This window comes from Xiphias gladius, chromosome 18 (assembly GCF_016859285.1).
Source record: "Xiphias gladius isolate SHS-SW01 ecotype Sanya breed wild chromosome 18, ASM1685928v1, whole genome shotgun sequence".
Taxonomy (NCBI): domain Eukaryota; kingdom Metazoa; phylum Chordata; class Actinopteri; order Istiophoriformes; family Xiphiidae; genus Xiphias; species Xiphias gladius.
The window spans coordinates 3989084-4013866 of record NC_053417.1 but is presented as its reverse complement, the minus strand read 5'-3'; the positions used below and the strand labels follow the sequence as shown (position 1 = coordinate 4013866).

Sequence of the window (24783 nt, the reverse complement as noted above, 5' to 3'; positions counted from 1 at the left end):
CAGGAATAATTAACATTTAATCTTGTCTGATCTGCAATAATCTGTCTAATGTGTTGACTCTGCAATAGTGTAAGCTTTTTTTTTAAAATCATACGTCAATATGAGGTAAATAGCGCACTGTAATCATTTCATTTGGGGAAACTTGGTACAATAGGCGCTTGATCACAGAGCTAATCTGATTGCAGTCTACAGCCATGCTAGTAGCTCTGCGAGGCTGTACTTTGGAACAGTGGTGCGTTGAGCTAAATGCTACTGACAGCATGCTAACATGTTCATAATGACAATGTGAACATGCTGATGTTTAGCAGATATGTTTACCATGTTTGCCGTATTAGCTTAGCAGGGTAGAATGCAAACTTTAGCCAATTAGCACTACAGACAACTGATGGAAGATAAAAATAGTAAGAATCACCAAAGTGATTACAAGTCACTTTGTTTGGAATAGGACAAATTACACCTACCATATTTTTGTATATTTCCCATAATGTCAGTAAGTCTGGCTTCTTTTTGGCTTACATACATTCAGCAAGACCAACTGAAAAGGCTCCACTGTAAAATCTCTGTCATATTGATGCTATACTGTTGTCTCAATTATCTATGATCTGTTAATGAATTTAGGAAAAGAACTAGAGCCAGGAAAACCTCAATAAACCAGGACCAGGTGTGTGGGGGTTGGATATACTGTACAACAATTGTGCCATACCTTTCTCTGCTCGTCTCCAAAAGGTAGTCGTTTTTTCACAAACTAAACATCAGTAAACAAAGCTGCTGCCTTCTTTTCATATCACTGTAGCTGAGTCTTACACAGGCTTTCTAGTATGTTTGCCCTCCTTACAGAGAATCAATAGTGAAAAATACCACAGGGTACAGTGTAATGAGTCTATAAATACAAGCCTGACTCACACAGTGCATACAAGCCCGGGCAGGTTTAAGTGACAACAATGTAATGATGCAATCTTTCCTAAGCTGTTAAACAATACAAACCAGATGAAGACCTGGTATACACGAACAAATCCTTCAGTGACTTCAACAAACACACAGGCTATAATGGCTCTTCTCTCAGACTTTTCCGATACGCAAAAACACACGTACTCATGCGTTTTGGTACCTGTTGCGGTGTGGCAGGGTTACAGTGTAGAGCTGTTCAGTTGGTAGCAGGTTTCCACACCGGAGACTGGAGGGCAGCAGTACTGAGGTAATACTAACTATGGCCTCCCAGTCCTCTGTGGACTATAAACACACACAGAGACACGAGGCATAGTTCAAAAGATCTTCATTAATTAGAAAATTAGTTTTATATGAGTCTTGTAGGTCATGGTCCACAAACCTCGGGTTCATAACGGATTATGATGTCGTACTCCATGGCGTAGGGGATGTTGTCAATAGTGAACACCAGACCTGCTCCATCTTTGACACGGGCAAAACCTGGTCCTGTCCACGTCACCATGTGGCTGGGAGTGTGCTCTCTCTGAACGGTCCTTACATCCGGCTGAGAGAGACAGACAGATTACCAGCGATTTTTTTTATTTATTATTTTTTTCTTTCCTCGCTATTACCACTTCTACTTTTCAATTTCTGTTTCACCTCACTGACCTGACTCTCCTCAGGATGACAGGGTAGTGCTCTGTATTATTTGAATTCTGAAATTGCAGGTGATTAAATCTGATGAGGTGACAGTGTCCCTTCCAGTGTCTACTTTAGTTTAAAAACTTTACATTTGAAGATTAATTGAAGATTTCTGTGAGATAAAACATTCAGTGTGAGATTGAAGTTTTTTGTTGATTCAAGTACAGTTTTTGTTACAATGAATACTTATTAGCAAAAAATACCCTTGATGGGTATTTTTTTTTTTTATTAATCTTCTAAGCCACCTGTCCTTCCTTCGGTACATTTAGTGCTGTTATACAAGTTATGAGATTTCACTTCTCCAAGAGAGAGACAGTGCGCACATTAAAACAGCTACAATATCTCCCCAATGTTATCGAGCTACTTAAGAACCTGAGCAATAATTAATCATTATTTTTTAGTAAAATTTCAGCACACACACGAACAATCTTTTTCCCACCCGTGTTTTCTTTCTCTAGCTTGATGGACACTGTGTGACGTATTCTTGACTTGGTCTTAGTGGAAACTAACAAAGTAAATTTCCCCAGAACTGTTTACATACTTACAATGTTCAAGTACTTGTACTTTAATGGAGTATTCTCATTATATGTTACTCTGTACTTCCACTCCACTACATTTCAGAGGCAAATATTGAACTTTAACTCAACTACATTTATCTGACAGCTACTGTATAGTTACCATTGATAGATTAGGATTTTACATAAGATAAAATATGACAATGATTATGTTATTTCGTACCTTTTTGATACGTGACCCCTTACGGAAACTTGGGGCTCCTAGTCACATGTTTCAGATTTCTATGAATTTTTGGCACTTCCCTCAAAGAAATTTTCAATTTCAATTTCAAATTTCAAAAAAAAAGCTAAGATTAGAGAAAAGCACAAAAAATTGATTCAAATTTTTGTAGCAGAACTTTGTTTTTCCTCTTTTCATCCCCATTAATCTTCTCAGGACCCCTCAGGTTTGTCTGGTGACCCACTGGAGGAGCCTTTACGCTGTGAACTACTGGACTAAACTAGCTAACTGTATATATAGTAGTTAAAACTAGCTCCATCTGGAGCAGCTAGAGCAGTAAAATGCTGCTAATGCAAAAGTATTAACAATCTAATAATGTCATATGTAATACTGTCAGTTGCAGGGGACATTGGTTTGCACAGTATTTTTACTTTAATACTTTTTGCTGATTTCAATTCTAAACTTCTACTTAAGTGAATGCAGGTCTTTTACTTGTAATGGAGTATTTTTACATTGCTATATTAGTACCTTTACTTAATCAAAACATCTTAATACTTTTTCCACCATTGCTGTGGTTTTTGAATGCTATTTTGTCAATACCAGTCAATTCTGTAACTGTAGTGCTATCATTTGACTAAGTTCACTTTGTTAAAAAAAAAAAAAAAAACACTGTCTGTGGTCTGTGTCAGTTTTAGACAAAACCCTCGTAAGGCTGGACTGAAGCTGATCCGTTTCTTTAAAATGGTAAAAACATACTGCATCTAAGGTAACATAAGGCTGTATATCTTTGTTAGGAATTTTCATAAATTAGAGAATTTCCTCATTGAGTAATGAGGAACCATTAATTGCTGGCAAAAAATGTGTCCAAAAATGTTCCGTAGTAATGATTTGCAGCCTGAAGTTTGTGACTGGGACAAACTGCACGTGTTGTTATTAAGTTAAAGGCTGTCTCTGGGTTATCAGAACAGTTTCCTCACCAGGGGTAGTTATCAAAACTATTTCCAAAGTCAGGAAATTACAATTGTGAATAATTCCACGCTTCCTTTTTAAAATCTGTTTAGATATTTTGATAATTGGGTTATGACGTCATACCGGGGCGATTACAGTCATGATCTACATTCAAATTGGGTCTCAGTCTTTACCTTGTTTCAGTTTTTGATCTTGACTACACCACTCGGCTCCAAATATCCCTACACTCCTACATATTCACATCTCTGTTTCAGCTTGACTAGTTTGGGTTGACATAATTAACTTGACAACCAAGCATTTAATTAGGCTAAGTAATCTCAAATTGCCTAGCGGTGCATACAGCACATGACCACAAACCTTTTAAAAATGTAAGATTTGGAAATTTTGTACTGTATAAGTACTGTATGTAGGCTATTACTGCTGTTATAAATCATTTGATGCCTGAAATGATCATCATGCAGAGCCTAACCCTAAACTTTGTTTCACTTTATTACTACCATTAAGTTTTGTGGAGTAAATCATGGATACCTCATTAAACTCAGTTGTTATAGGTTTTAATAGGAACCTTTTAAAACCTTTAACACACCTCTAAATGTCCTTAAAATGAGACAAAATCAAAGAGGGATTTTACCCATGACCCCATTAAGGCTATAACCTGTGATGACTTGTCAAAAGCCAAAACGTTTTTGAACTACTAATCTCCATTGTTTTTTGTCCACCTACTACCTGCAACCTTCATGACTGTTTTTGGAAACAAGTGTTCTCACTTTTAACATGCTATCTCTTAAATTGTGTGTTGTCAAATCATAAATAAAATCAATGAATTAATTAAAGTAAATATCACACTGTTTGTTGAAGCTGGCGAATACGTCTCAGTGCTGCCCGATGCTGCCGCGAGTTGGTAATGCGCCGGTGACGCCGGTGACGCCTTAGCTGGTTGCTGAGGTGCTGAACACAGTCAGTCTCTGCCTGAGGACGAACTTTGCCCTGAGAGGAGACGAGAGGAGACGAGTTCATGACTGTGTAGAACTTTTTAAAGAAACACTTTTTACAACCTACAGGGCGTCATCTTTCATAGCTTCCTCATTCAAAGGTGAAAATGAACACAGAGCAGAGAGAGCCGTGCTGTGCTGAAATTGCCAGAGTGTGACAAGCAAAAATGTGAGGCTGAGAGTGTGTTTTTCTGTGTGTGTGTTGTATGTGTTAGGGTGTTGTGTGCCGTGCAAGAATAATTAGTTTTGACAGGTTGGCATCTGTGCTTCTGTCTGGTTTTTTATGGATCATTTTAGCTGTAGAGTTTGAATTCTGCAAAGAAATGCGGGACTTTGACTGTATCCTGAATACTCTGAACCTTTTTTTTATCTTTTGGCATGTAAAGTAAATTTCCATCCAGTGTCAGTTAAACAAGCCAAGTTCACCCCCCCCCCCGAGGACAACACCCTTGTCAAAGACACATCTCCTCTTGCTCAGTGTCTTGCATTGTTTTCTCTGAAGTCAATACTTGCCTTCTTGTCCACATTCCTGTGGCAGTGATGTTGTAAGTGCAAACTGTCTGAGCTTGCCCGGAGGGCTGAATGAGGAAGTGGAGGGGCCAGGGGGTCTCTTAAGATCGAGGACACAGGCGGGAGGAGGGTAGTGAAAAAGACTGACAGAATGAGGAAAGAATGTCAGAAAGTGGGTAGACAGAGATGGAAGAGGATAGAGCCAGGGATGCAGGGTAGAGGGGAGAGTTATAGTCAGGTAGAATTATTCAGTGACACCAGAAAAAGGCCTTGTCACAGTGGCTGTCTCACTGTTGGAACAGTTTGGATCAGGAGAGGAGGAAGCTTAAAGGTTGTGTCTCTTTACTGGTTTATGAGGGTCACAATGAGGATTATTTTGCACTACCTGACTCTGCAAACTACATGGAAATCTAATACAAAGCTGCATGATATGATTCAAAATAAGTGCAAAATAAGTGTGAGAATCTAATTTCTCTAATGTACCTGAATTGACTCAAATACAGGCAAATACAATTTGTATTAGTCTTGTGGTGATGATGAGACAGGTCCTTAAGGAATGAGAGAGTCCAAAATGTACCACAGTTTAAAAACCGGTTAAATTTGTTTATTAGAACAACACCATATAAGATAATGTTATAAAAAAACATGCAAGAGAAATGAGAATTGTGAAAAAATACAGAATAAATTTAAGTTACATATGAAGAGAACAAATTCAATTAAACTAATTTACACTGTTAACTAACTTATGTTTGTGTTGGCCTTTGGATTGAATATATAAAATGATAGATGTTGACCAAAGAATTGTAGTGTGGGTTGTTGAATTATAATCCGGATACACAACGGCAAAACGTGTGTGTGTGTGTGTGTGTGTGTGTGTGTGTGTGTGTGTGTGTGATGGTTTGTTTGACTAATTTTATGTAGGTATAATGTCATGTCATTGTAATTTGTGACCTTGGTTTTATTATTATAAATTATTGTTCAGGAAATTTGGTTTTGCAATAGTTTTAGCAGTATTTGTAGGTACAGTATAAGGATGAGGGATAATAATGACACTTTAAGATTCATCACCTCTGCATCTGAATTTACCACCTAAACAAGCACACCCTGCCAAATCCCCTCACAAACACAACCTTGGTGGAGTCAGAGCAGTCATAACATAACATCATCCAACATTATCAAAGACTTGATGTTTGATCTGAAACTGTACAGTCTGTCTGAGATACAGAAGAAAGACAGAGGAGGATTAGATCTCCTGTGAATGGTGTTGAGGTGTGTCTTTTATACAGAGCTTTGTGGTTTGTGACCTTTTTGGTTACTTCCTGAGAAATATTATGATTTTCATTATTATTATTATATTTAGTCTTATTGTTATTATTAGAGTAATTATTATGATTATTAGTTGTATTATTATTCTCATTATTATTATTCATCTTTATGTGGTACCTCTATTGTGCTATGTTCTCTTTCCTCCCTCATCCACCTTGAATTGAACTGAATTGAATTGAAAAAGGTTGGATCATACAGTTTATTATCCAAGGACACAGTACAGGAACACGTTTCTGCAAATATGCTTTTAAATCAAGGGTGTTACTAGCTGATTAGAGATACAGTCCACTTCATGAATGACTTTATAGGAATGGTTCTACAGTTTGGGAGAACCATTGCCTGGAGTTACATGACAAGATGCACTATGTCCATTAAATACAAAGCTAGAGACTGAAAGATGGGAGCCTTGCTCAATCAAAAGCTAAAAAAGTCTACCTACCAGCAACTCTTAAGCTCACTAATTAACACACCTGTACACAAACAGAACAAGGTGTGGTTTTACAGAGAGTTGTGGTTTTGGATACAGTCCATAAACAGACACATGCACCCGGTTCTGTTTATACTACTTTGTGCATCTGTAAACATGACGTGTTCACACGTCTGTCAGTGCATAAGATCTGTGGGGCTGCAAGTTCAGTCCACCCTTGCAGCTACATGGACACAGGACATTCAAATTCAGCTTAACCAGCAGACATGTCCCGAGAGAGGCCAATCCTGCATGTTTTAGTTGATCTGTATCAGCTAATATCGACCACATCAAACGCAGATCCTTTCGTTACTATGCTCCTCTGTGTTTTGTGCACCTCAGTCACTAAGGTTGCAGCGCTGCTCTCGTCAACCTTACCCAGATCTACAACGTCAGCATATTATGGCACATGAGCGTGAAAATTAGAGTGTGTGAATGTGAAGAATTATTTTACACACTAGTGTAACTGAATCTGGGGTTTGACACCCAGGTTTACACTTGGCATTCATGCTTTCTATACCTTTTTTATACCTAAATGAAAAATAATGTGGCCCAACTTTGATAGGAACTAACAAGTATCAGATCAGGCTTCAATATCAGCATATACCTAATATCAAAGGTATCGGATCAGGGACAGGGCCAAAAAAAACTTGCTATTCCGAGTTACAGCACGTAACTCCCTGTAAAACCAAAACTTAGCAGACACTCATTAGAGTGGACGTGGTCTTTTGTTTATCAAATTCTGTTCAGGAGACAATGAATGAATAAAAGAAGAGATGAAAGTGACTGTTGTGCAGTAAAGGGTGCGTGTGAAAATGTGTTTTTTGATGTATTTGCATCTGATTCTGATAAGCCTTCAAACTGATCTTGCTGGTTTATATTTCTCCCTCTCGACAGTACCTTGCGGCAACACACACACACCAAAACGGCTGCTTACCCTTCTTTTGCTGGACGTCTTTTACAGTGACCTGACATGTGAATTGATCTTTGATCTACATTGAATCGTAGTTCTGTGCTCACCGGCAGTGCAGGGTCACCGGGGGAGTGTCCACTGGCATCTTCGGCCTCATATTTGTAGTAGTCCAGTGGAGCACAGAAATACCCAGGCTGCACTTCTGAACACTGTCGACCAATCAGATGTCTCCTGCAGTCACACTGGCCATTTTCCATCATGCACCTTAAGTAACAGATAAAAAGGTTAAATGAAAACTATAAATGTCTGTTACAATTGATCTTGACCTTTTCTTCTTTCTCTCTCCCATTCTTTGTTGTCTCCACTCAGGAACAGACATTTTAAAGTTCATTTAAATTTGACAGTTCATGCTTTTTGTAATTAAATGAACCAGTCTTAGAAAAGACTTGCAAAGTAGAAGACATCTCTTTCTCAAAAGCATATGTTCAAGAATTCATAAAATCACTACCTGTTGTTGAAGGCTCCACCAAAGTCACAGTCACATGGTCTGCAGCCGGCCAGGTCATTACTGAGCCCCCAGTATTCAGGCTACAGAGATGGAAATAGTCATCAAAACCAGGATGCACAGTGACATGAATAGTATGTAGTTCAGAGTGTAACACTCTGGACTGTGTCTGAAGCTTTGTTGACCCTGTATGTAGCTTGCGCAGTGGCTGCTATGAAATATTGTCTGTTCCTTTATCAGACCCACCAAAATATTTATTTGCTATTCTTGGCTGATGAAAAGAAAAACTCCACTTCAAAACTGAGGTAACTAATTTGTCCATTCTCTGGTTTTCTTCTTCAAACGTGATATATAGCAACAAATGCTAATCAACAACCACGTGCAGGATTTTTTGATATAACATCCACAATTAGCTACAGATTTTGAAAGGAGAACAGTTGTTACTAACCAGACATTGGTTGCAGTAGCGGCCAGTGACGTATCTTTTGCAGGAGCAGTCCCCACTGATCTGATCACAAGGAGCTCCCATCATAATGATACCACGAGGGTCACAGTTGCAAGCTGATGGAGAAACACACACACACACACACACACACACACACACACACACACACACACACACACACACACACACACACACACACAAACAGGAAGATAAATGCTGATGTGCTATTGATAGATTTTAAATGCAGATTATGTGCTATTATATTCCAAAATTTCAGAAATCCATTTTCATCTCTGTTGAAACACCAAGCGTTTCAGTGGCAGACAAACCGAAGCATATACATACGCTGGCAACCCAGGGGGTCGTTCTGGCTTAGTCCGTAGTAACCCTCCTTGCAGTCGTCACAGCGCGTGCCTTTCACGTTGGGTTTGCAGCGACACTGTCCTGAGATCATCCCCATGTCTGGGTCGGTGTGACTGTCACACACTCCCCCCTCCAATGAGCCCACCGGGTCACAATCACAAGCTAGAGGTCAGATGGAGATCGTAAGTAAGGGGGAAACAAATGAGCAGCAAAACCATAAGGACAGCACTTACAAATGGCTGTGAAATATGTGATGTCATGTCATTCTCATACATAATATTCAGAATCAGATTCTGTCAAAAGGTCAGATAACCTCATTTGTTTTGAAGGCAGTCTCAAGAATTTCTAACATTTCCTTAACTTGAAACAAGGATGCAAGGAGCAGATCATTGCTTTAGTGTTCAGTCAGTGACACAAAATAAGAACATCCTTTAGACAAGTGCATTTGCACAGGAAACAAATGACATTTTCTCAACCCACTAGTAGATTTTTTCCAAATGTTTCAGGGAAATTAACATTTTATGCTCAATACTGGGCTTAATTTAGAAGCCACTTGTTGTAGTACTAAAAGGGACAGTCCTACAAATTGTATCATAAAGAACAAATGACTCACCAACACAAACCCGTGGGTCCCTGATATCCCTAATATGGTCTTGGTAGTAGAAAGGTTTACACATCTCACAGTTGCGTCCCATGGTGTTGTGCTGACAGTCATCACACACTCCTCCGCTGACGTTACCCGTGGCCAAATACACCGCCATGTCAAAGTGGCATTGGTTTGAGTGGCCATTACAGTTACACTCTGGAGAAACATGCAAAAAGAAGTAGATGAACATTAGCTTGACTATAAGAGGTAACCACAACTTACTCACTAGTAGCTGGAGAGCTGGGGCGACCTCCTGTAATAGCCTAATCACATCACGTCCTCTTCAACACTTTTAAAACAGCAGACAGTTCAGTGAGCAGAGGAGAGAGTTCAAGACAGCCTTTCAAGAGGGAGCTGCTCTTCTACAGGAGGCAAAAATTTACAGTGACCCAAAGATTAATCTATAGCAGTACAATAGTATTATATCAATATCTGGAAGATTAATATCCTGAACTTCAAATTTTAATACACATTGTCCCAAATTTATTTTCACAGTATCTAAAATGAGCTTTCCAAGCCGATGATGTTGATTTTACATTTCAGGAGAGACTGAAATTCCTGTCAGTGTGTTTATGATGTGCAAAATATTATTGTAGAAAACAATTAGGGCTACATCTAAAAAACGCATTTCTATCTGTTGAATTTGTATTTAATTAGTTGATTAAAAAGTTGCAGTCACTTAGTCAAATCAGGATACACTGACTGCGCATGTAAAAGTACAGTACAAGGGGTTTGTAAAATTACATGTTTCGCATCAAAAAACTGGTTACTGCAATTGCAACACACACACACAAATAATGATACATGCAACTTGGGGTAAGAATGTACAAAGGTCTTTATATATATATGTATAGATGTATCAACTAACTTCATTTTAGATATAGCCCTATATATATATATATATATATATATATATCCTTTAAGAAAATTTTTCAACTAGAAACAGGCAGTGGTTCAAAAATGAATAAAAATAATTCCTCATCTGCATCTTAGTACAAGCTCTCATCAGAATTTCGTGAGACAGTGCTTGTGTGTGTGTGTGTGTGTGTGTGTGTGTGTGTGTGTGTGTGTGTGTGTGTGTGTGTGTGTGTGTGTGTGTGTGTGTGTGTGTGTGTGTGTTCCACCTCTACAGGTGTGTGGATTTTCGGCCTCTGCTGGTCTCCAGGGAAGGTCGTTGTGGAAATCTCGGCAGCGCTCGCAGTTCAGGCCCTCTGTGTTATGTTTGCATACACAGCGTCCATGGATCTGGCCAATCAGAATGCAGCAATGATATAATTGTCAATAATAACAGCATGATAATGTGTATTGAATAAATTTGACAAGCTTAAGTTCTTATTATTTTGTACTGCTGTTTCTGTCTTTTATGCAACAAGCTCAGTTTCTGTTTAGTCCGGGAGCATATGTGGTGACGATTACAGATTATAGGATTGTTATAAAAATAATGTTCTTTTGATATAGTAACTAACTCACCATGCCGTTCTCCCGGGTGTCAACCCCTGGCACTGGGGCGCACTCTGAGGCATGACCGTAACAGAAGCAGCTCCCTCTGACCACCAGCTCATAGATGGCATAGTAATATTTCTGCAAGACATCAAAGCGTCGGTCCAGCAGGTCGTCTCCCAGAGTGTTAAGCTTGGTAAAGTTGATACGCAGGTTGGTTATACGCAAAAGTTCTGAAAAGAAGAAAAAAAGATTAATTAAATTTGATTTGTGTATTATCTCATTTCATGGAACATGAAATTTTATTGTATGCAATTTTTGAAAACTTCAAACACTGTTAAGAGAGAAAACATTATAAACATAAAGGCTGTTGAAGATTTCTGAAGAAAAGTAAGTAAGAGGAAGGTGTGCACTAGTGGGCTGTACTTCAGTAGATGGGAAGGAGAGAAGGATCAGTCTTAAACTTCAATCTGTATCAGAAGTTTGTCAGAATACAAAATAAATTTCAGTGTCTGAAATAGAGGTCTGACATCTACTGTACAAAACCTTTGATGTACACAGTCTTTGTGTATGGAAAAAATATAAGTTTTTGTCTAGAAACAATATCACAGTGAAATTTGTAAGAGGCACAGTATGCCGTGCTGCTAGTTAGTGGTCCATATTCAGAGTTAAAAGTTTTCACTGACCTTGAATGTCCAAGCTGTAGGGGTCTTTCACATGAATGGCAGGATCCAAAACTTTATAAATGACCTTGAATACAGAAGAGAATTTTTCAGATTGAGAAATTGAGAGAAAAATCCCATTACATTTTGGGATTAAAGAAGATTATATTAAAGATGTTAAAGGGCATATCTGGCTCAGTTATTAAATTGATGAATACAACAGCTGTTATGAGCAAATCCAAGTCACAAATAATGGAACAAGAAGGACAAAATGAGCTGTTAGATGAAGAGCTGCACGCAACATAACCGACTCCTTCACTATGCCCTGGTGAGGAAAAGTATTTGCACCATGTGCAAATTGAAGTCAGACCAGTGTTGCTCGTGGCAGGATGAGAAAAGGCTGATTATTAACTGACTTCTTTACTAAAACAATGTGAGTCAACTACTTCTCAAACTGTAACGATAATATCTTTAAAACCCAACTCAAAACAACAGTTTATAGCAAAAGTCAATCAAGTCAAAGTCTCATTCCCTCGTTACGTTTCAAACTGCTCTTCCCCTTTATCTAATCAGCGACTTTAAATCTATTCTGTATTAATACACCAGTTTGTTTCTTGATAAACTAACCCATTCTTGCCAACCATAGTTATCTAAATACAAGGTATCCATTAAGAATCCTCAACAGCACCTTAAAGGAAAGTCTGGTGATATTCTTTATTTGATTTCTTGTCAAAAAATCTGATGAAAAGACCAAAACCAACAATGAAACTAACGGTATAAGATACTGTCTCTTATACATTGTAAGATTTATGCGTACAGTAGGAACCAGTGGGCTTGGAGGTGAGATCCACAGAAAGGGTAGGAAAGTATTTGACCTTATCCTTCAACATGTCTCTACCATTGCTACTGCTTGTTCATTTTCAACTTCTTACCTCTCCATTAGTGGAGGGTTCAATGTCGGAGTAGCGTTCCTCGCAAATGATGTCGTTGATGTGGTGCAGTCCGTTGGAGGGGATGCCAGGGTAGGTTCTGGTACAGTTTGAGGCAAAGTAGCGGTAGGGGCGCCATGTGCGGCCAAAATCAGCTGAACGCTCGATGATCATTGCTGCAGGTCGGAAAGTCTGAAGAGGTTAAGAGAGAAAGAGAAATTAATATGGATATGGATATAATACAGGTCACACCAGTCACTAAGCTGTGGACAACAGGAGAGAATACGGTCACATTTGTGATAAGATGACGGCACCTTGTCAGACTGACTTATCTGAACCTTTTGTTTCATGTTTGCTTTACTAACAGTAGGATGTTGGATTCACGCCTGACGGAATGCAGCTGAGTGTACACAACAAACACACACCTAGCCAACTGTGCACCCTAACATGCTTAAGCACATACAGTATTTTAAACAGAAGTCTACAAATACACACATAAACACTGACACCGACATACACATGCAAAGAAAATGTGTATACCTTGAACTTCATGATAAGATGGGTGAAGTGGAATTCGGCCTCCAGGTCCAGTCTGATGCTCACATTTTCCTGTCCTGTGGAGGAAATAACTGTCAATGTCATAACATCACACATTATTGTACAAATCTCAGCTCCTAAAGTACTCAGCACAATTAACAGACTGATCATGTTCTTTTGTAAAGTTATTGGGTAACTACATGCACACACCGTTGACAGACTGCCACCAGGTGTTGTCTCCATTGCTGTCCATGAGGTAGATCACGTTTTCAATGCGATGGCTGTTTCTGTGGCGGTACGGGTCGTAGCGATGCAGGGAGTTACACTCAAAACACTTGTCTGACTCCTGTCGAGGCAGAAAACACATTTGTTTTAGACATGATGATGATGGAATAATTACAAATTTTGACTGGTGAAAAAAGTAAAGTTCATATATTACAATAATTAGCAGGCATGCTGTTGGTTTTTTTTTTTATTTCAGCACTTTCATAATTGTACCAAAAAAAAAAAGAAAAAGAAAAAGAAAGGACAAACGAATGAACCAACTGTAATAAGCTACCTATGGATGTTGCATTACATGATGTACTTGCTGTAATTCCTCACATCTACAGTGCTTGTTGTGAAATGGATCAATCAATAGGATCCTGCTTAATTTCATTTTGGCTACAAAGGTTGTGTCTTCTACAAATTGTATAGTTTCAGTCAAGCCTCTGTAACGAAGCTGTTTTCTCAGATTAGGGCTTTTATCTGTCAGGCTGATGTGCCGCTGTGTGCCAATATTACTGTGATTAGGACTAAAGCCATTGTGTCTCCTCTGGGTAAAGATTGTAAAGGAAGAACAGTCGGGGGAGAGGAAAGAAAGCAATGAGTAAAAGAGTGGAAGGAAGAGAAGAGAAGCATATGAGAGTAAGAAAGACAGTGTGGAGATGAGGGCAAGAGTGACAATAAGGTTAAAGGGAAAAAAAGAGGACTAAGGTCTCTACTCTTGAACCCCCTGGTGCAGTGCAGATCACAGTCAACTGCAGCCTGCCTTGTACCCCAGAGGCATGCCAAGTGCACTTTTGGTTTTTTCATGGCCAGGTGTGCCTGCCACACCCTTGTTGAACTTAGAAACGGAGTAGGATCATAAAGAGTACATTATCTTCTATTATAAGTGGGTGTGTTAGAGGTCTTTGACAATCACGACCAACCACACTCACTTCTTTTATCCCCTTAAAACACAGGACTCTCCCCATCATAATACACTGACAGTTTGGGAATCCAAAACTAAATAGTTTCGTGCTTAACATTCACATTGCTACATAAACATGATCCTGGTAGAGATACACAAATAAAATTATGATTTTCAAATCACAGTCTTTGGTATCTTCTATAAAATGTAACCCAAATGATCTCTATCAGATCATGTTGGTAATTGCAGTGACACATCTACCTGTATTGTAATTACAAAATGTGGAGTTTCAGGTGTTACTTTGGCCAGATTCATTAAAAAGAAGACAATGCGTGCAGTCGTTGCCCTGGTTACCCAGTGTGTTGGATGCACACACTAGAGGACGACTGGCAGGAACAGATGGTCCTGCACAGAGCCCAAAGGATACTAAAAGTTAATACCCATGTTAGTGGAGAGGGAAGGGTTGTTTGATCTAAAAATCTTAATGAAGATGTGTGACATGTTTTCAATGTGTCAGTCTCCAACACGCCTGTGGATTTATAGTAGAAACTACAATAATAGATTAAAACGCCAAGTTTGAGGTGCACATAAGTGTGGCGGTTATTTTGCAACAGTCCTGGTGCTTGCACAAAAATTAACCAGCCAATCTGCCTTGCATAATTGTTGCTTGACAGTGCGCAACACTGTCAACACTCCTGTAAGAGACGATGGAACAGATACCTGCTGTCTTCAGAGAGCTGTAAAGAGACTCGTCAGAGTAAAGGCAAGGCCAAACTTTTGTGTCTGCATGATCATGTCAGCTGGTAAAAGTGGAAAGATGGGCAAAACATGAATAAATGTGCTTGTGTGATTTTAAGGAGGTATATACAGCTGTGCTTTCACCAAATAAAGATCAAAAACTTATGGAACAAATATCGCTGCTCTTTAGCCTCTAGAGGCACGCTAGCGGCTCTGTGAGGCTGAATTTAGGCACAGCAGTTCTCTGAGCTAAATGCTAATGTCAGCATGCTAACAGGCTCACAGGGACAATATTAACACAATGTTTACCATGTTCACCATCTTAGTTTAGTGTGTTAGCATGCTAACAACTACTAATTAGCACTAAACATAAAGTTAAGCCCATGGCTATCAATCTCTAATCTAAAACAGGATTTCAGTCCACCACAGCAATACGTAAACCAGTTAAGAAATATGCAATAGAGAAAGGGTGAACAGGTGACATTTACGAGGCAGAGGGCGAAGAACAAGTGAAAGAGCGTAAAGGCAAAGAGCATGGGAAAGATACAACAATGTGGAGACCAAGACCAAGAGCAAGAGCTTGGATAATGGGGTATACTAGAAAAGTTATACAGGGTGGTTATGGAAAGGAAAAGCCCAGTTGAGATAAGTGGTGAGGGGTCTCACACAGCACAGCAGGGCTCAAGGACAAAGAAGGGGGTCGACAGAGAGCGAGGGAGATGCTGAGTGTAAAAAGAGGGGTGTATTTGACAGGGGGCCATGAAGAGGGGAGCAGGGGGAGAGAAAGAGGGCTGCACAGGGAGATGAGGGTAAGTTGGCACAGAAAAACAGTGGATTCCGGGGCAGCGTTGCTTAATTAGGTTGTTGTCAGGGGTGATTAAGCTGCTAACAACAACATGGCTGTTAAAGAGACTCGTCTGAGAACTGAAAAGAAATGCCTAAAGCGTGCTAGAAGTGGTGGATGTATGTAGATGTGTGTGACCACATGTGCACACACACACGCCCACTTTTACATCTATACATGTAAGTGGGTGTGTGTTTTATATATGCTCACTTGCCTTCTTCACCTACCCTCCCCGATCCCAGCATAAATCTCTCCACCCTCATCGCAGAGACCAGCTGCTGAAAAGGGCATTTCTCTCTGCACAGTATCCCATCCATGCTAACACCCTGTGCCATCATTAGAGAGCCTTTCTGCAGCACGGAGTGTTAACTGTATTTTCTTTACAGGAATTAAGGCCCAAGAGCAAGATTTCAGGTCTTCCTGAAGGAGTGGATATAGAAAAAAACAAAACAAAAAACAAAAAATTACTTAACCTAAATGCATTTTACTTTTCAGAAAGTTTAAGTTCATGGTTTGGGTGTTCATATGAATAAAATAACTCTAAAATAAATAAATAAAAATAACTGATTCCTATTCATCTTCTCTTTTAAGGACACTGTAAAGCTTCAGTTGATTCTTTGTGTTAACTTGTGTGGCTTTAAGACCCTCCCTCCCTCCTTTGAGCTCTTATTTATCTCACATTAGTCAGGCCTGCTCAGCTCCACTATAAGGCTTTCTGCTCCAACAATTCGCTGATGTAAGTAAGACTTCTTTGACACACTACAATGGTCGCTTTACTAAAAAAATGTACACCCCACCTTCCTCATTCGATTTCTTTTCCACCTCCGGGCGAACTCTGAAACTGATATTTCCCTGCTGTTCATATCTCATTTCTCCTTTTCCTGCCATCCTCTTTGCTGTGTTCACTATTTTTTCCATGTCTTTGACGTCATCATTTGCCATTTCCCGTTTTCCCATCACTGTCTCCTGCTTCACCATTCTTCTCACTTTCTTTTGATATTTAACATTGTCTAGAGTTAAAGTTGTAGCTCCACACTACCAGGTGGGTCTAAGGACCAAACCAGGGACCGTTAACGGTCTTCAACACAACTGGCTTGACACAACTGATTGATGAACTTCTTGACATTTAAAAGCTGAGAGACAAATGTTTGGTGTGGGCCTCTAAAGTAGCTTCTCACAGACTACCAATGGTCCGCACCTGGATTTATGGTATGACAGTTTGTCACCAAACCCAACCCCTTACGATAGTAGAGGGCCTCTCACCAATCAGAGGATGTCAATCGTGTTCACCTGAAAGTTGACACTGTTGGATATTCCTGCCCTGAGGCAATCGAAGTGCAGGCACCTACATGTAGATGTACGGAAATATATGTAGTTTACAGACGCAAGAGAGGTGAATGTCAACATGTCAGGAGTCATGTCATGTAGGGGCAGATAGAGTTACAAGAGCTGTAACAGCGTTTGGTCTTGCATCACATAATTGTGATGTGACAACAAACACAAAGCTACTAAATAAAGCTCTAAAGCTACTAGCTGTATCTGTGTCTATTTATTTCGTGGAAATATCTGTAGCCAGATTAATTAATTAAGCTGCTAACAAAATATACAAAATAACTAATTATAAAAATGTTCTTTAATTAACCAAATAATAAAGCACAATCTGTATTTAAGCCCCACCCTCAGGTCAGTTTGGAAGTGTAGAGGAAATAGAACAAGAGGTTTTAAATAGTTGCATTGGACCTTTTTGCACATTTTTTCTTTCAAAACTCAAGGTTGAGTGAGGAGGCCCAGATGTAAAGAATGTAAACTTTTTTTAAAGCTGTCATGGCCATTCTTCATGTACTTTTAAGATGGAGCCTAACTTCAGATTGTCATTTTCTCATCGAGAAAGTTAGGTAAGATTTTCAATTAACACTGAATCATGAGGTAAAAAAACACCCATGGAACATAGGTCAGTTTTACACTGCACTGCACAAAAAATCTGGTGAAATAAAAAGTTATTAAGGATGAGTCTTACTGACAGTCTGAACAGCAAACTTAAAACTATCTACAGTCCTGTGTCTTTAAGCCTGAAGCCTAATTGCTTACATTTTGGCAAATCTGCATCATGAGAAGTTTTACTAGAGTTACTAGCCGTTCCTGTTCACACTGTAGAGACAACAATAAGAGAAATTACGTTACATACTAAAGAAAACGTCTGAATCTGATGACTGTGAAGAAGAGCAGAAGTTATGAGGAGCATATTGTCATTATTCTTGTAGTCAACTTTCATTGGCTATTATTGGTCTCCACTGACACTTGACTCACTGAGAAATTCACTTTACAGTGAACAATCCTACTCAAAACAAAAGAAAAAAAAAAAAATCTTGACTGCATCTAAAGTTGAGAGATTAAACTTCTGAACACACATAGAAAAGTATCATCAAGTGTCCATTGAAACTTTGTCAAACTAGTGGATTTGTTGTGGTGCATCACCAGCTTGAGTATGATGTCATGAAAGAAGGAAGACAGTAATCATGCAAAGGTCAAAAACAGAGATGGAAGGCTCCCAAAGTGTAGAGTCACTTTCTCCTTCACTACTAGTGAGAGAGAAAGAGATGCAGGGGGAGAAAAAGAGAGACGGAGGAAGTGAAAGTGTGACGAGGGTGTGGCTGACTTGCGTGTCTACACCTGGGGCCTGATATTGAAAGGCTGTGTAGCGTTGAATGGCCTTGCTCATGGAAACCAGGCTACAAAAAAACGGACAGATGAACAAATGAAGATGGAAGAATGGAGACTGAAAGATGAAGATGGATGAATGCATGAAGGAGAGAACAAACAAACTGTCCTATTTTTCTTTTGCATTTACTACCATGTATTGTGCCGGGAGGGGGGGGGTGCTGAGAGATGGTACAGGCTGGTGTGAGAGTGATGTCAAGTGTACATGGAAAACTTTGAAAAAATGGGAGTTTTATTCTAGCAGCAATTGAAAATCCCAGTTAGGAAAAATCAATGTGAATCACAGCACATTGTGTGATACAGGAAAACTGTGAGAGGGACGTCTTAGATCATTACCAGTTGCTCCCATTTTAATGGTCAGAGCACAAATTTTGATGCTTTCATCGAATCTGAGGCTGAAAATTTTACTGTTTATATTTCACTTTGTCTTTGTGTTCATGTGAGTCCTGACCTGCAGGTGGCTGACAATGCAGTAGTGCTCTGGCCCGCCCAGGCCGCATGTGGAGGTGGCAGTTAAGTTGACTGCCCGTCCTATCAGAAGGTTTCCTGTCGCAGGGTAACAGCTTCCCTCCGTGCATCCTTGAGGGCCTGATGGCAGCTCTTGTCCAAACACACTGAGAGCTGGAGGAGGAGGGGTGGAGGGTAAAAATAAAGGAGAGAATAATTATTCTAATCATCGTGGTCCCAACATTACATGTTCTTAATAGTGTTGAAGTGCACACTGTGAGAGCATCACCTCTTAAGAAGTAATTTAATTTAGAAATGAGTAATAATACTTTGAGGGGTTTCAGATTTCATAAGAATCAAAAGTTTTATGGACATTAAAGTCACATAAAAGTTGAACCGGACGTACCCAATGAAGCATTTGAATTATGGGGAGGCCTAAAGAGCTCCTAGGGGAATAAAAAAACATTCCTATATCTAATGCTACCATAAATGATAAACGAAAGTCATAAAGTCTCATTAAAATCTAATGCCCTGTCATCAGTTATTTTAAATGTAGGTGGACAGCTCTGCTATGGTCAGTGCACCTGAATATATCTGCTGGAACTTGGTTCATCAGGACATGTGCAGTGTGCTTCTTATTTGTCATGGCTCATTTGCTCTCTTCATGTGTTATTTTGCGCACTTACAGTATGTAATTATTGTACATGGAGTTGGCGTCACATGAAAAATTCTCAACGACTGGCTTCTGGATTGCAGCTCCTGACGGTGTATTCAGTTCAGCAGCCTCTCTCTCCTCTCATCAGCACCCACCCATAGGGGTTTTTTCCACACAATTATAAAACAAAATTACTTAAGAAACTACAAAAAGGCCTAAATTTCTTAGTAGTCTGCTTTTTTTTTGCTTGCAATATTTGTTATTAGAGGCAGCAATATCTATATAAAGTCTCTCTCTCTCTCCCCTCCTGAAGTAATCCATGGTTCTGATAGGTTTTTTTGAGAGATGTATCACCTCTTAAACAGAAGGTCTGATCTGATCATGAAATAAGCTTCAGTACAAGTGCTGCTTTCAGCCATTAGTCGTTTCCTGTAGAGTTATACAGTTTCCTAAAACAATCTATATTGCCTGTAGGACATTAATACGATGATATAAATATTAATTAATGCAACTTGAGGTTAGCCAGTGGTTTTTTCACAGCATAGCAGACAAATTCTCAACATTATAAGATGAAGTAAAAGAAAAAAAAAAACTGGTGTAGATACTGCCTGACATCCCAGAAGGAAATTGCCTTAATAAACTTCAGTGTATAAGAGGCAAATTAAGCATAACTAAAATTTTCTGGTCCTGTTCCCTCAAACTGTCTCCCTCACCCATATAAACATTCTCTCTGCATCACTGATTCTGAATAACAGGCCTCACAAGGGATATGCGAGAGAGAGACAGCAAGCGTAATGGGAGGAGGACAGAACAATGAAATAAAAAATGGTAAAGCAAAACTGAAAGTTAGACAGAAAAACTTTGTGGGTGGAACGATTTTATACAAACAAACAAGAGGCTAACAAAGGGATACAGTAGTCATGAAGACAGGTTAGAGACAGTTCAGTCAGGATATTTAGGTCAAGGTTTAACCATTTATTTGACATGGACCATCCCTGACATCACAAACCAACCATCAGAATCTGTGACATACAGCATTTGAATGAACATGAATCCATACTGAGAGAAACGAGACACTAACAGTGTAACAATAAAATGACTTTCTTGTCTGCCTGAAAAAACCTGAGGCTCCATAATCAGCAGTACACAGAGTGATAGGGGATGAGAGATGTTGAGAGAGATTTATGTGGGCCTTTCATCGCGTTGATCTACAGAAAACAGAGCAGTAACATGTTGAGGCATGATGGGAAAGAAACGGACGGTTTGAGATGGAATCAAAAACATCTTCTTAAAAAAAGTGCATCTCTGCACTGAACAGACAACTAGCTAATGGTGGAGTGGCTCACTCATTTATATACCACTTAGAGGTGTGACTATAACAGGAAAACATTGCTGGTGTAATTGTTCCTTCATGGAGGAAATGATCCAGTAGTTATTGCGGAAGTTAATTTAAATTTAATCTTAATCTGTATATCAAGTGAAATCCACTTGAGCATGTGTGTGTGCTCAGTTGATGCTACCCAGTGCAGCGCCACTTGAATTATTAGCATCTAAATGTCCTTTTCAGAGGCACATGGATTTTTTTATTGATGATTTTACAAAATCAAATACACAGAGATACTAAAGGGATACATTGACAAACAAACTAGAATCTACACACTCTAATTATATGCACAAGACCAATTCCGTTTAAATATGGGATAATGGCACACATTTTCTTCAGGCAGCATCTCCTGGATGACAATCATTGTGTTACACTTGGTTGTTAACGTTAAAAGTGCCAAAAGTAGTTGTGCGATGATTGAAAAAACACAGCTATAAAGAGAGGTTCAAACCTGTCTACTTTGTCATATCCGCACAGCTGACTAAGCACAGCGTGAAGTGGGTGTGAATGTCACTTTTGGAATGATAGATAAATGGTTGGACACAGCCTACTCCCAATTCCAGTTTTGGAAAGGGGAGCGAATTGGGGTTTCCGAAGCTTTTTCGACCATCCAACATGCAGTTCTGATTAAGTATACTGGCAGCTGAAGGTCCCATTCACACTTTTCATTTACATTTCAAGCCTCTCATATCCAGATAAAAGCCAGAAGAGATTTTATACACTTTCATTTACACGCACAAATATGTGTTTCCGTCAGTCAGAACACAAATCTCTAAATAAGTGGGTATTATTTAGCCTTTTAAAAACTCCTTCAGTCATCCTGGTCTAGGTTTAGAGAGAGCTAACTTGTGGGCCTCCTAAATACAAAAAGGAAAATAACCCGTGGCCAAAAGATGTTCTCTTGTGGTTCTTGTCTTGGCCATGAGATCCTCAGTGTAGTGACAAAGTCTATAGAATTGGCTCTCGCTAAAACCATATTTCAGTGGAGAAGAAATGGTTTATGGTCAGTTTTCATCTGGTATAGAATATTGCTGAGGCTACCATTGTCCAGCACTGTCCATATATCCAAGAATGGTACCTTTTTAAAAATCATATTAAACAGTAAAATGTAGATCAGGTTAAGTAAAGCAACAAAGTAATTAATTAATTACTTGATTACTCAGTTGAAACAGATAAAATCATCCCTCTGTCTGTGGGATGATTTATTTATTTATTTAAAACTGATTTTATTTTTTTGGCTGGACCACAACAGTGGGGCCAGCTCTATAAATGTGAACGTACATTACTGATTGACTTACAGTCTGAGCGCTGCATTGGTCATTGCTCTTTCAAAATGAATAGGTGTAAACAGTTTCTATCACGTCATTAGGGATGCGTTTACATGCAGTGTTGCCAACTTAGTGCCTTTGTTGCTAGATTTAAGGACTTTTCACACCCCTTTACGGATTTTTCTTCACAAAAGCACCTAGCAACAAATGTAGTGACTTTCTGGACAAACCTTTGGTACTTCCCACAGAAGAAGGTTTCAAGTATTGCCCTGCGAGCACGAGGTCCCGCTTTCCCTCAGCAGGCACACGTCTATGCATCTCATTCAATTGTCGGCAGCTTTCTCTCTAAGTGATCATTTTAAAAGTAAATACCGCTGAAATCACAGCACAGCCATTGTCTGTAAAATGTAATAAAATCAGGATTTTAGCGGTGCAGATCAGCAGCTTGGAAATGGCTTGGAAGTTATGTTAGTTAACATGTAGTCTTAATGGGCCATGTGTCAGTCACTATTTCATACTTGTTCCGTTGTCCGACAACAGAAACAGAAAAACATGTAAATGAAAACAGCTTTATTGAGAATTCTGATTAATTAAATTACTGTATATGTGAGCACAGAGAGTAAGAGAGAAGCAAACAGATAAGGGGCGATCCAGCCATATAGTAGGTTTTGACTTAGACTTGTTTATGATTATGTACAAAACTGCACTCAGAAACAAAAACTTAAAACTTGTACACATATGTTTACTTAGTATTATAGTACTATTGCATTATTCTACTGCAGATTATACTTAGTGTGAAGTAGTGTGTGAGAGTTGTATTTTGTACCACAAAATTAAATACTGAATATAATATTATGTAAAATCTTATTTATAAAGGCCAAAAGTTTCCTGAAACTAGAAAAGACTAGAGCTTCTCCCGCCTTTTTGCAAACAAACACACACATGCACACGCACACACACACACACACACGTACACACGCAACCACACACACATACACAAATATCTTGGCTCCAGTTCAAGTAAGAGATTTAACAGAGGCTGATTTTCTGAATTCCTGTGAAGCATTAACAATGCCTGGCTGGCATTGTTAGCAATTCTACTACCCTGCCAAGAAATACAGTATATACAACACAATCAGCCTCTAATTTCTTTCCCCTGCATGAATATGTTGTTTAGCAAATGTAAATAATGCTAACACAAATAAAAAAGTAAAATGACACAAATTCCCACATACTCTATAAGCAGGTGTGCACATTTGTTTGCACTTACAGAACTGCGCATAAATGGGTTAGAAGGTAAACCTATGTACCGTAGATAAAGATCAAACACACCCTGACCAAACATAAAACACAAGGTAGTTCCGCAACACTGAAACGCAAGGATGTAATACAGATACAAGACTGTGCATGAAAGAGAATAGCATGAAAGAATATGGTGTATCTTAATATGGTAAATTAAGGAGTGCATTTCCCTAGTAAAAAGATTGTAGGATAAATAAAAAAAGTATAAACCTACCCACATTTGTCATTATTAAAGCTGAAAAGAACACCAGTGTACCCATCCCCTTCTTAAACAGCCCCTTCAAAAATACAGAAACACAGAAATTGATTGAGAGGTGTAAATGGGTTTCACTTGAACTCAGTCATACTCTTTACAGTATGACATTGCACAATGAGTTCACTCACTGGTCAAATAACCTGGCCCTGATGAGGCACCATTAAATACATACACAGAAATCTTACTGCCACGAACATAAAACAACAGTGTTTGTACTTTGTCTGGTTTTAGATTGTAACACACAATGAGAAACTCAATAAAGACAATAAAGTCCCTCCTGGAGGGAAAATTAAATGTAGCTGTGGTTCAATTTGATTTGAAATCCACTATAGGATTCCTGTCTCACAGGTTTAGTAAGGTCTTCTAGTTACAGATTTAAATCACTGCATTTCAACTTACTGGTATTCTGCAAACATGTCTATGTCCTATAATAATGTGTTACGTACAAAGTAGTATTAGGGCGCCTTGTTATAAAAAATAATCTAAAAACATACAAACTTTTATTTTTAATATAACATTTCCTTGTAAATTTATTTATTAAATATGATTTTTTTTTCAAAACCTTTCATTGTTCAATCAAATATTTTCAACTTTTTTCCAAACAGTGTCCCTGCTAATCCATCATTGTTCTCATGTTTGCTGTGTGCTTTTATTTTTGCCACCACACAAGGAAAATACAGAAGATTTAATAAATAGCAAGTAGAATAACAGTGTATACCTTGATAATTATCAGACCCAACAGATGTTTCTGATTTCATAGTATTTTCTTCAAAACAAAGAAACTGCCAGGGTGAAAACTATTTTAAGGGAAAAATCTAGCACAACACCAAGTTTATTCCAAAAATGAGAGCATCACAGTATGAAATCCATTCAAAAAGGATGTCATCAAAATGAAAGAAACCAGCATAAAACAGGTTACCACTTTAATGATTTCAT

At 38.8% G+C, this 24783-nt stretch overlaps 1 protein-coding gene across 4 annotated transcripts in view; it reads right to left on the bottom strand.

The window, feature by feature from the left end:
* Positions 1 to 24783, bottom strand: part of lamb2l (laminin, beta 2-like) — a 61149-nt gene that overhangs the window by 17702 nt on the left and 18664 nt on the right. For 3 of the 4 annotated variants that reach the window (XM_040153051.1, XM_040153052.1, XM_040153050.1), the window contains exons 3-17: positions 18987 to 19156; positions 13275 to 13410; positions 13068 to 13141; positions 12531 to 12719; positions 11623 to 11686; positions 10967 to 11169; positions 10621 to 10741; positions 9464 to 9652; positions 8833 to 9012; positions 8491 to 8603; positions 8046 to 8125; positions 7645 to 7801; positions 4177 to 4317; positions 1328 to 1489; positions 1109 to 1230 (exon numbers count right to left, since the gene is read on the bottom strand). In XM_040153051.1, coding sequence (XP_040008985.1) covers positions 1109 to 1230; positions 1328 to 1489; positions 4177 to 4317; positions 7645 to 7801; positions 8046 to 8125; positions 8491 to 8603; positions 8833 to 9012; positions 9464 to 9652; positions 10621 to 10741; positions 10967 to 11169; positions 11623 to 11686; positions 12531 to 12719; positions 13068 to 13141; positions 13275 to 13410; positions 18987 to 19156 — 2101 coding nt within the window. The remainder of the gene's footprint in view (positions 1 to 1108; positions 1231 to 1327; positions 1490 to 4176; positions 4318 to 7644; positions 7802 to 8045; positions 8126 to 8490; positions 8604 to 8832; positions 9013 to 9463; positions 9653 to 10620; positions 10742 to 10966; positions 11170 to 11622; positions 11687 to 12530; positions 12720 to 13067; positions 13142 to 13274; positions 13411 to 18986; positions 19157 to 24783) is intronic. The other variant, XM_040153054.1, reaches the window with a different exon arrangement.